Consider the following 12,452-nt stretch of genomic DNA (forward strand, 5'->3'; position numbering starts at 1 on the left):
TCACACACACACACGCACGGACATACACACACGCACGCGCGCACAGGCACAGTGCAGCGAGGACGCGGAGAGTGGTAACTGTGGCGCAGTCACACTTGTGCATGGGGGAGAAAAGATGGGACGTTGTTGGATTGTATTTACAGTTACATTTTTATTTTCTTTATCAGCAGGTAAGATTTTCGCCTTAAGCGTGCTTTTATGTTCGAAAACCATTCAGTACTCACCATAATTATAATATTTTAGTTCTATTATTTTCATTGTTGTTTAAGGTCGGTTTGAATAAGACGTCCTATGCCATGTTCATTATGTCCATGTGTTTAATCGGAGTTATCAAACTGGGATTAGTAGGGCGACTGAGATGAGACCAGCTGTTTTGTAGGCAGATGGATCAGTGACGGTTATGGGTTCTAATTACTTTTCGTTTACAAGCTGGTTACATTATAAGTATGGAAAATATGATGTGTTTAATTAGCTATGTGAAACCTAATTTGAACGCTTTAGGAGAATATTTTTGCCGTTATGTACCAAAATGCGCACTGCGCGTGCACTGAATGTATTTTGTTAAGTTTGTCAATAATTGATACGTTTGTAATTAGAGCCAAGGTAATACATTTCGTGCATGCAGTGTTATACGTTTAAACTACCTACATGTTATTAAATAAATGGTTTCTGTTGCCGGGGGAAAAACAAAACAAAAACAAACAAAAAACACTACCCCAGGCGATACTGGGCTATGTATGTTATAGAAAAAACTCTCACCTGATATTACTAGACTTTGTTACGACATGCTTTCACGTAATGATGATTTATTAATTTTCTCCCACAGTTTACACACAGACGCACACAAACGCACTAACACAAACACGAACGAACACACACACACACACACACACAAACAAACAATTTGCATAACTGCAATCCAAAATCCAAAACGCGTTCCTGGCAGCAAGAGGTAAACCCTCTGCACAGTGATAATAACTTAGTTATTAGTTATTAGTTATCATCGTTCCCTTAATTTATGTACATTTCTTTAACATGTAGAGCTATCTAACATTTCAGATTTGGGATGGCCACTCTGGAATTGTTTAGAGTTTGCACGTATGTCCTAATGTTTACGAAATATTAAATAAAGTAATCTGCGTAATTTTCACGGAACTTTTAACTGGCTGTTGTAAGACCCCACATGATAAATCATAGCAATTCGTGACGTCATGTTTTTTCACACTGGCGCGGGAGAACAGTCACAAGAGAAATTTAGCTGGAAGGCCTGCAACGGTTACGCAAATAAGAAACCCAGTTTGGAAAAGTCATAAGCATTTACAGTGGTTAACCTTAAGTACTGCAAGATAACGGGGGGAAAAAAGTTAGGCTAAATTTTGAGCTTCTAGATGTCTCATATTTCTAAATTGGTAACGGATTTGGTACTTCTGCTGACTAGATCAATAATGCATCAATTTATTTTCCTCTTGATGTTGACATCTTTGATTTTACATAAGTGCTATGAGTCAATAGGCCCCTTAAATGTCCACAATAAGACTGTCTAAAACCAAAATGTCAGTTAATATCAAAGATTCCAGCCAAATGTATCCTGAGACAGCAGAAAAGTTCTCCCTGAGAAAATAGTGCTTAGCTGTGTAGGGAAACCTAAGAGCCGATCATCCTGTAAAACAACTATGGGCTATATCAGACTTGCAATTCTTTGAGAACTAACTGGCACCAACTCTAAGTAAAGACCTATTCATTTTCAGTAGGAAGAGCAATAACATGAGTAATTCCTCCTTGTATAGGTTGGTTCAAGCCTGTCATTTTTCCCGATGCTCCTTACCTGGTCATTCTGAAGGGGAATGAGCTAGAATTGCGTTGCCATGACGATATGCAACTGAGCACAGGCAGTTTGCGGTGGCTACGGGAGAAGAACCGGAGAATTGAGGGAGAGCATGAGGAAAATGGAGCCACTATCATCCACCTCATCTCCAGCCAGCCGCAGCATATGGGTCGCTACACCTGTGAGAATGTCCTAACAGGAGAAAAGAATTCTGTCTACATTTATGTAAAAGGTGTGTGTATTTGCATAAGTCTTTGTTAAAGACCTCAATATTTGGGTGTGTGGTGGGTTGGGAGAATGCAGTGTACATTCACCAATACTGCACAGCTGTAGTAAGATATCTGAGCTGTTATGAGATGGGCTATTGAGGAGTAGATGAAAAACAGTAAAAACTGTTTTCAGCCCTAGTGGTGAGAATCTGTTTTACCTGATTCATTGTAGGGTAACCCTAGTGGGGCTGTGACTGTCCTCTAAAGATGTGCTTTGTGTCCATATTAACTTGGGCTGAAATATGTGCTATGCTGGGTGAGGGGGACTTTAATCATTTTGATGTACTTAATCATTTTGATGTACTTGATAGTTTCTTCATTTTGAGGAGAGTCTGTGCATTCATCTCAGAAAGTAACAAATGGTGTCATAATGCTTGGGATGATTAAAAAGATAATGTTGAAAATCTTTGGCTATTATATATATGGCATTCATTCATTCATTCAGTAAGATGATTTTTATCATTAAAGCAAATGCATATATTAAGTATGTAAATATAAACCTTTAAGAATATAGATAATGCATACTTTGAGTGGAACCTTAAATGTAAAGTTCAACTAATGTTTTGTATGTTGTGGTTGTAATGTTATTTACAAGTATAATTCCATGACTGCTTAGAAAGTAACAGTGATTCAGCACTTAGGCTTGGGTTTAGGGTATATGCAGCATTAAGGGTGTAATTAAGCCTTATGTAGAAATCTAAATATAAAGTCGTGTCTTGCATATCATCCTGTACACATTCAGGAAATGTAATCTCCCACTCTCTCTCTCCTATTAGATATGGAAAGCGTGTTTGTGCGCTCCATGGTGAATGGCTTGCTGGCCCGCGAGGGTGAGGACCTCACACTGCCGTGCCTCGTGACAGACCCAGCCATCGCTCACCTCTCCCTGGTCACCTGCAGTGGCAGGGCCTTGCCAGGCGGCCTTGCCTACAGCTCTAACCTGGAGCGTGGCATCACCATCCACGCCATCTCCAAGGCCTATGATGGATGCTACATCTGCACCGGAGACGTGGCCGGCGTCACTGTGAGGTCCGGAGAGTACAACGTGGATATCCGGCCAGGTCTGTGACTGGGTGGGGAGGTGAGGGAGTACTGAGAGAGAAAGAGGGAGCAACAGAGACAGAGGCCATCAAACGCCTTGCAGTCATTACAACAGTCATTTCATTCAGTGAGGTGCACATGGGTGTTGAAGATATTGGTGTCATATATTCAATTACTAAGGCATTGCCAATAATTAATTATTAAATGGATCTGCTCTATTGTGTGTGTGTGTGTGTGTGTGTGTGTGTGTGTGTGTGTGTGTGTGTGTGTGTGTAGTCCCAGACTCAGCCCCCAATATAAGTCTCTCCAAGCCAGACAGTGTGATACTGATCCAAAATCAAGAATTTGAGCTCATCTGCAGCACCACTAACATTAACCATAACTTCCAACTGAGCTGGAGCTTCCCTCCAGAAGCGGTGAGACACAAAGAAATACATACACATGTACTCACATACACACACCACACACATTTTTGTAATAATATTATTGTGTTGTACTAGCTGAACAGCACTATGCTTATACTTAAGCCTAAACCTAGCATTAACATCAGTCACATAAATAAATAAATATTAATTTATTTATTGTAGTTGTCTTCTGATTATTTAGATATTTCATCTCCACCAATAGCTAAATTCGCACACACACACACACACACACACACACGGTCTCCACAATAACCTCCTGATATCTGTCGGTTCAGAGGGCCTTGGAGTCCCATGCCTCTCATATCTTACCTGGTTCCCATGGTTACAAGCGCTCAGCAACTCTATGGATTACTGCAGTTACAATGTCTGACTCTGGGACCTATTGCTGCCAAGCCCAGAATGAAAAAGGTGTCTCATCAGCAACTATTCACCTTGATGTTTATGGTGAGTGACAGTAGCTTGTATATATCCATGTCAGTTGATACAACAATGCCTTCTCCTACTTAATAAAAGAGGTAAGCACAAGTTAATATTTGTATTACTGTGTCCATGCCAAGCCATTTTAAGGGTTGATAGAAAAGTTATTCAGAATAGTGTAATTCTGTATTGCAGAGCGAGGCTTTATTAACATAACAGAAATAGAGGACAGGGTCATTGAGGTGAAAGAGGGAGAGAGTCTTATGCTCCGAGTGGAGATCACTGCTTACCCCAAACCTGATATGGCCTCCTGGACTTACAACAATCAACAGCTCAGAAACACCTCCGAGCATGTCATCACACTACGCAAGCAACAGTACAGGTACATGAGCCTACATTCAGCTGTAAATCTTAAACTGAGAGACAAGATGTTAGTTAGAAGTTGTGCTGTTAACTCCTGATCAGAATTTTACTGTTTTCTTGGTAGGGCATTAATGGTATTTGATTGGTTTGTAGGTATATCAGCGAGCTGAAGCTGGTTCGTGTTCATGGCTCAGAAGGCGGGATCTATATTTTCTCAGCAAATCACAATTATGCATCTGTCAATCAGTCTTTCACCATTCATGTGATCTGTGAGTTGAAGAAAAGTCTTTTTTTCAGTCTTCTTTCCATCCCTTTCTCCTTTGTTTGTCTTCTTTTTCTTTGGTATTTATGATGATCTGCAACATTAGTTTTGAAAAAGTCTCTTTTTCTCAGGTAAGCCTATGATTGTGGCCCAAGAGGGTCCTATTGATGGACAGGTGAAGTGTGTTGCTTCAGGATATCCTGCCCCCAAAATTTCCTGGTACTACTGTGAACGTCCACATACACGGTAGGAACCACCCCCCCACCCATTTAATAACCCACACTTTATAACAATTGTGTAAGAATGCAGGTAATTAACACAACAGTATAGTAATTCCAGAATAAGACATGACATGGGAATCTCAGAAGCCAAAGCTCTGTTTCTAAGGTAGATATGATTAATTACACTGTGTACACAATTATTAAGCAAGTTGTATTTTTAATATTTTTCCTTCACTGTGAACCTCCCATTTAAGAAGGTCCTACAAGTTCTCAATAGGGTTTAGGTCATGTGAGGATGGAGGCCATGTCATTATTACTTCATGTTTAAAGCCTTTACTGGCTAGTCACACAGTGGAGTATTTCAATGCATGCGATGAAGCACTGTCCTGCATAAAAACTATGGTCTTCTTGAAAGATGCAGACTTTTTTCTGTACCACTTCTAAAAACTGCCAGTTTGGGAGTTGATTTTTGAGTCCATCTTCAGCCTGAAAACTAACCAAGCCCATAGCAGTACCCCACCTCCACCTTGAAGTGGAGCTCTGTGCCTGTTACTGATCCAGACTCTGGCTCTTACATCTGTTCTGTCAAGAGTCACTCTCATCAAATCAGTCCATAAAACCTTTAAAAAATCTGTCTTTAGATATTTCTTGGCCCAGTCTTGACATTTTACTTTATGTGTCTTGTTCAGTGGTGGTCGGGTTTCAGCCTTCCTTACCTTGGCCATGTCTCTGAGTACTAAACACCTTGCACTTCTGTGCACTCCAGGTAGGTTGCAGTTCCGGAATATAACAGCACTGGAGGATAATGAGTTCCTAGTTGCTTCATGTTTGATCCTTCTCAAATCTTTGGCAGTTAATTTGCATCTTTTTTTCTCAGCATGTTTCTTGTGACCCTGTTGACTATTTTCAACAAAATGTTTGATGTTTCTGTAATCACGCCCCAACATCTTAGCAATTTGAAGAGTGCTTTTTACAATTTTTGACTTTTCAGACTCAGTTAAATCTCTTATTTGGCCCATTTTGCCTGAGGAAAAGAAACTGCCTACCTTGATATATAGTGTTGATCTCCTTAGGCCACACCCGCCCTCATTACACAAATACACATCACCTCATACGCTTAAATCCTATAAGTATTCAAGTTTATACAGCGTGGAGTTGAAAAATATGCATTAACATGATGGTCAAACATGGTCAAAATAATAATAATAATTGCCTAATAATTGTGCACACAGTGTATATCCATTTTAAAGTAAACAAGCTTATGTCTGACACAAGCTTAGCACTACCTCTGCACATCAAATGATGCGAAATGTAAAACTTTGGCTAAATTACACAGTTTACAATACACTGAGTCATGGTCAGCAAGAATAATTGTATGGTTGTGAGACTGAGATGAGTGTGGGAGTGAACCTTCATGCCCTTTCATAGGTGCTCCCAACTGCTGAACACCACGCAGGAAAATGAGGACGTTGCCATAGTGACAGTGTCAGGGTCTGTGTTCGGCCGCACTGACGTGGAGAGCCGCCTTAACATCAGCAAAGGAAAATACCACACCCTGGAGTGTGTGGCAACATCACAGGGAGAGCAGGCATACACGCTGTTCTCTATCAGTGGTAAGCTACACAGTACACACATACACATATGCACATACATTCACTTTTAAAGATGTAAATGGTGATTCACATTGTGCCACAACAATGATAGAAATATACTGTAGAAACATGTGGCTCTGCTCTTATATCATAATATTCCCTTCTGTTACCCATTGACACACATAGACAGATGACAGACAGCTTTAGAGAGATTACTTTGAGCAGTGTATGCACTGTAGGATTTGACACTGACAGTAAGCTCTTGTCTTGCCAACAGATTTAAAACACACACCCCTCCACATTTAGGCCTAATGAATGTGATAGTATCATAACGATAATGATTACACACCCACACTATTGTGTGGGTGTGTGTTTCTCCACTCAGAGCGGACAGTTCCCCATAAACTCTTCACCCCTCTGCTGACTGGCGTTATATCAGCTGCTGTGTTGCTCAGTCTCTTTTTAATCGTGCTCCTCTACAAGTACATGCAGGTAAACATATAAAATGAAATAATGATTAAGGGAGAAAATGCTAATCACAATAATAAGAACTCTTTCAAATGTAAAAATTCTGAATTCTGTTCTGAAAAACTGATGAATGCATGTATATTACAGACACGCATGGACATTCTTTCTTATAACCAACAAAATTAAGTGGGACACTTGCTGAATGTAATTTCTGAACTTTGTAAAAAAAAAAATATATATATATATATATATATATATATATATATATATATATATATATATATATAAATTTTAATGTGTGTGTGTGTATGTGTGTGTATATATTAACTTGCATTTTAGTTTAGAGTTACTGTTTGTATGCAATTAAATATTAATTATTAGTCCCCAGTCATATTGGTAAAAGTACCACTCACCACTGTCCTTATTGAACCATATGCTGAAACTGAAGCTTTTATTATGATGGGACATTCCTAATGTTAAGAAACCAGAGTCACTCTATTCAGTTTCTTGACTAGACTTGAAACAATAGGATTGACTAAAGAAACCATACAATGGATAATAAACAAGTGCTAGACATTGACAGGGAATAGCTACAAAGTAATGTTAGTTATTTGGTTAGCATTAGCTATGGTTCTGCCCCTCTCTAAACAACAGCAAATTAAGTTAAACCATGTCATGTATTTGACCATCATTGCTAACCAGGTTAATTGTTTCTGGAGTGGTTTCTAGAGAGCAAGACACAACATAAGGGAATGAAAGGAAACCATAATGCCACCTTGGTTTCTCAAAGAGTTTGTCTTGGCTTTGCAACGCAGGGGCGTGTGGCAGGATTTCTCTAATGGTGCCCTGTGCAAATAAAAATGAGTCTTATCCATAGCAGAACAGTGAGCAGTTTGGTGAAATAGTCATGTCATTGAAATGACTACATTTCGTTGTACACCAGTATGATGACAAAAAACACTCTTAATCTCAATTAAATTAAATAATCTTAACAAGTATGTGCAGCCATTCAAAGTGCTCAAACATCATAGAGAATATGGTAATTCTGTAAAATGAAAGGTCTAAAATGTAATGTGATGCCAGTAATTAAGCAGAGCATGTGAAATCTGTATAACACGTGTGTTGTGAGAGTCCTTCACTTTCATTGCAGAAACCAAAGTATGAGATCCACTGGAAAGTGATTGAGAGTATCCATGGCAACAGCTACACCTATATAGACCCCACCCAGCTGCCCTACGACCCCAAGTGGGAGTTCCCACGAGAGAGACTGCGCTTTGGTAATCAGTAGCTCAGTAATCAGTAGCTTTTGGTAATCAGTATTCTTGTATACTCTTCAACATTCAGTTTATATGACCTCATAAAGCCTTTTGAGATGCTAAAACAGTTTTATTGTACTATTTTAAAAAAACATAGAGAGAGAGCAAACAAGTATTGATAATTTTTTTTTTATTAAAGTCTGCCACTGTGGTTACCTCTATGTTAACTTGCATAATCACCTTTTTTTTTTTAAATCAAACAATTTATTGCATTTCTAAATACAAATACCATCACATGTATTACATTATAACATGGCTATCTTGGATGTGTGATGTGTTTGTTGATACTTCTCTTTGAAACTTGCTTAATCCTGCAAGACATGTGTGTGTAGGTACAATCCTTGGCTCTGGAGCATTTGGTAAAGTGGTGGCAGCCACAGCATATGGCCTAACCTCACCTGATACAGTCACCACTGTTGCTGTTAAGATGCTCAAACGTGAGTGCTACAAATGTCTAATAATTAATATATTTGAGGGTGGGGGGTGTGAGGGGGTATGGAGTTTATACTGTTTTGATTAGATATTTGATTAATGGGTTCCATTGTCTCTTTCCTGTATAGTGTTTTTATTTTTTTATTTTTGTGGTGGTGTTGCTTTTTGGGGTGTGTGTGTATGTGTATGGATGACCATGTGTTCCCACAGCAAGCGCTCACTCCACTGAAAAAGAAGCTCTGATGTCAGAGCTGAAGGTTCTCAGTTACCTTGGAAACCACATGAACATTGTCAACCTGCTTGGTGCTTGCACAGTAGGAGGTAAGAGGTAAACAGTTGAACAGGTCAAATTAAGTTCATTTACTCAAACCTGAGGGAAGAGCTTGAACATATTTTACAGGAATTTAATTCCAAAGATTAGAAGCTAATGTTTTTGCATATTACTTCTCTCTGCAACAGGCCCTATTTTGGTGATCACAGAGTATTGCTGCTATGGTGACTTGTTGAACTTCCTGAGGAGAAAGAGAGATGCATTTTTTAGCTTTAAAACAGGGGATGGATACTATAAAAACCTTCTCAGTCAAACGCAGCCTTTAAGGTGAGTTTGTGACTTCCACAGTTTCACTATCCTATAGAGGTTTAGCCTTGTTCTTTCTTCCATAACCATCTTTGTGTTATTTGTGTTATTGTTACATGTAAATTGTATCCACTGTTGTGTGTGTGTGTGTGTGTGTGTGTGTGTGTGTGTGTGTGTGTGTGTGTGTGTGTGTGTGTGTGTGTGTGCATATCCATGTGTCTTTGTGTGTTAGGGAAGGCACAGATAATGGCTACATGCCTATGAGGTCTTATCAGAAGAGATCAAAGCAAACGGGTAAGGCCAACTGCACCTGTACAGAATTCTCTAACTGAGGAGATCAACCAAGGATTGGCTTCTGTAATCCCAGATCAGAAATTAGATCATGACCCCTCCACGTCCCTTACTGTCACTCTTATCCAGAATGGACTGATGATATGGATGAATTGTCACTTGCAACAGAAGATCTGCTCAGCTTCTCTTACCAAGTTGCCAGAGGAATGGACTTCCTTGCTTCCAAAAATGTACGTTTATGGACATGTCTGAAATGGTTAACATTTATTACATTAAAAATTACATTGTGGTCTAGTTTGTAAACAGTTCCTAAATGTTAACCTGCATATGTTTGTTGGTAGTGTATCCATAGAGACCTGGCAGCAAGAAATGTTCTGCTGACCCAAGGTCGGGTTGCTAAGATCTGCGACTTTGGTCTGGCTCGTGACATCACCAAAGACTCCAGCTATGTTCTGAGAGGAAATGTGAGTGTCTATATGCTAAATATATAAATTATTTGCTTTATGCTACAACCCCTGAAGTACTGTGTTCCCTTCCTTTTGTTACCTTAAACACAGTGGATTTAACCCACGAATGCACAATTTTCTTAGGAATTTATATAAAATATTTTAGCAAATTAATTTATTGTGTAATTTAAATTGGTCAGCATGTATATGTATGGACTATAGGAATGTGCTCACCTATTTTATTGGATATCTTTTTGGGTAACTTTTTTTTAAACATCTGTGCAATAAAATGTTTCCTGTTCAGGCACGCCTCCCAGTGAAATGGATGTCTCCAGAGAGTCTGTTCACATGTGTGTATACATTTGAGAGTGACGTCTGGTCCTATGGCATCTTACTATGGGAGATCTTCTCTTTGGGTTTGTACAACTTGAAAGATGCTCACATATGATTATCTCATAGTGAGGATTAGATCTGCACATTCCCCTATTCCACACTACCCACAGGTAACAGCCCATATCCTGGAGTTCCGGTCGGATCCATTTTCTACAAGATGATCCAAGATGGATACAGAATGAGTGAGCCAGAATTTGCTCCAAGTGAAATGTAAGGGACAGAAGTGTGATTCTCTGTGCATCTTGATTTCACTATAATGAATGCAGAGTGCTACAGATGTGTGAATTATGTGTGGTGTGTGCTATTAGTGTACAAGTTCTATATCTACTGCATTTGTTGGTTTTACAATTAATGAGTAAATAATGCACATAGGGGAACTGTATAATGGCTGCATATATGCATGTGTTTGTAGTTGCGAGGTAATGAGATGGTGCTGGAGCACCGATCCTCTGAAGAGACCCACCTTTAAGAAACTAGTGGAGAGAACAGAAATGCTACTATCAGAAACCACCAAACATGTAAGTGATATTAACTTGCATATGTCAGTTCAGTGCATAGCCTAATAAATCAAACTATGTTGACCTGTTGTAATCATAATTGCATAATTATTGTAATTGTGTTGTAATCAGTATCTATATCACTTCACATATAATCATGCCTTGGTATAATTTTGTCACCAAACAAGCTGAGCAGATTCACTACTTGTAGTTTTCTGCAGGTAAAATACAACCTTAAAATACACAGAGTACATAATTTACAAAACTAAACTTTGTTGTAATCCAACAGGTTTACTTGAACCTCAGCGGTAATGGAAGTGGCAATAGCTGTGAGCCATTAAATCCTCCAGCCATGCACAGGGTGCCATCTCAGAGGCTAAGTTCTGTGGAAAGCACGACAGCGCAAAATCAGCCACTGCTGCTGGCTACCAATGATGTTTTTCTGGAATATCAGACTTGCTGAGGACCATTTAGCCTTGCTCACCATTGTGGCTCCAAAAGTGAATGCCCGAGACCATGGTCTTTGTTTGCTGTTCGGCTTCCTGTTTCAATCCACAGCAAACCCATCAGCCATCCATTGTCAGAACATAAAAATAATTTAGCATTTCTTTCTTCTGTGGCAAAATTAGTACTATTAGTCCACACCTTTTTCTTTTTGTCTTCCCAGTGCAAGTTTAGCCTCTTGCTTTAACAAGGGATTGTTGGTTGACTTTGTCTTCCATTTTGGCTCCATGCACTCGATTTCACCCTTGCATGGCCATCTTGGCTCTCCAGTGTAAATAATGACATGTTTATCTAAACGCTGCTGAGCTCCATTTCACCATATTGATCCATGCAGTATTCCAAAGTGCATGAACAGCTGAGTTGACAGTATCTTAAGAGTCTGCTCATTAACTGATACATATTGCACTATCAGACCTTTAGGTGAACAGCATTACAACATGGCCATCCTAAGGATTATTAAGATTAATAACTCACTGTAGACTGTAGTAATTATGCCATCCTGTAATATATATATATATATATATATACACACACACACATATATATATATATATATATATATATATATATATGTGTGTGTGTGTGTGTGTGTGTGTGTGTGTGTGTGTGTTTTGCTTGTTTTTAATTTGGAATACCAAGTCAAGTATTGATGGTTACAGCCTGGAAGATAATGAGAAATTTCAAGTCCATAATACTTCCATATAAATAGCAAGGTCATTAAAAGGCACTGTAAGTAAAATACCTATTGTGGGTAAGACTGGATAAACAATAACAGATACCAATTAGCATGTAACACTTATATAGTACATGCTGAGGCTTTCTTATTGTCTAATATCTAGTGGCTTCATTTCATCTTTAGCAAATGTCATTAGGTCATAATACTGTATATATGCATCGTGTTCTGGAACTAAAGGGATCTCATGTACATGTTCCTTGATTTTTTTTTTAGATTAAGTGTTTTAGGTCATTTGTAATATGTTATCTGTATCTATTTTTAGGGACTGAGGTAGGATACAGGTATGAAACACCTGTGAATTTGTTCAGCACCATCACAAATATAGATGTTTCTGCATCAACTTAGCATTTACAATGAAGCTGTGGTAGAAAACAAAA

General features: G+C 38.8%; 1 protein-coding gene across 1 annotated transcript; it reads left to right on the top strand.

The window, feature by feature from the left end:
- The first annotated feature begins 21 nt into the window (after nt 1–21).
- On the top strand, nt 22–11,833 carry kitb (KIT proto-oncogene, receptor tyrosine kinase b). The gene is made up of 21 exons (XM_027032172.3): nt 22–170; nt 1,788–2,057; nt 2,871–3,155; nt 3,412–3,551; nt 3,836–4,004; nt 4,173–4,359; nt 4,494–4,609; nt 4,734–4,848; nt 6,252–6,436; nt 6,801–6,907; nt 8,034–8,160; nt 8,532–8,636; nt 8,842–8,952; nt 9,091–9,229; nt 9,441–9,502; nt 9,629–9,729; nt 9,841–9,963; nt 10,250–10,361; nt 10,449–10,548; nt 10,751–10,856; nt 11,125–11,833. Exons 1-21 carry the CDS (start codon nt 116–118, stop codon nt 11,296–11,298), a joined length of 2,889 nt encoding a protein of 962 aa, XP_026887973.3. The 5' UTR covers nt 22–115; the 3' UTR covers nt 11,299–11,833.
- The last annotated feature ends 619 nt before the right edge of the window (nt 11,834–12,452 follow it).

The sequence above is a fragment of the Electrophorus electricus genome, chromosome 5 (assembly GCF_041902795.1).
Source record: "Electrophorus electricus isolate QZ-2024a chromosome 5, ASM4190279v1, whole genome shotgun sequence".
In the NCBI taxonomy this organism is placed as follows: Eukaryota; Metazoa; Chordata; class Actinopteri; order Gymnotiformes; family Gymnotidae; genus Electrophorus; species Electrophorus electricus.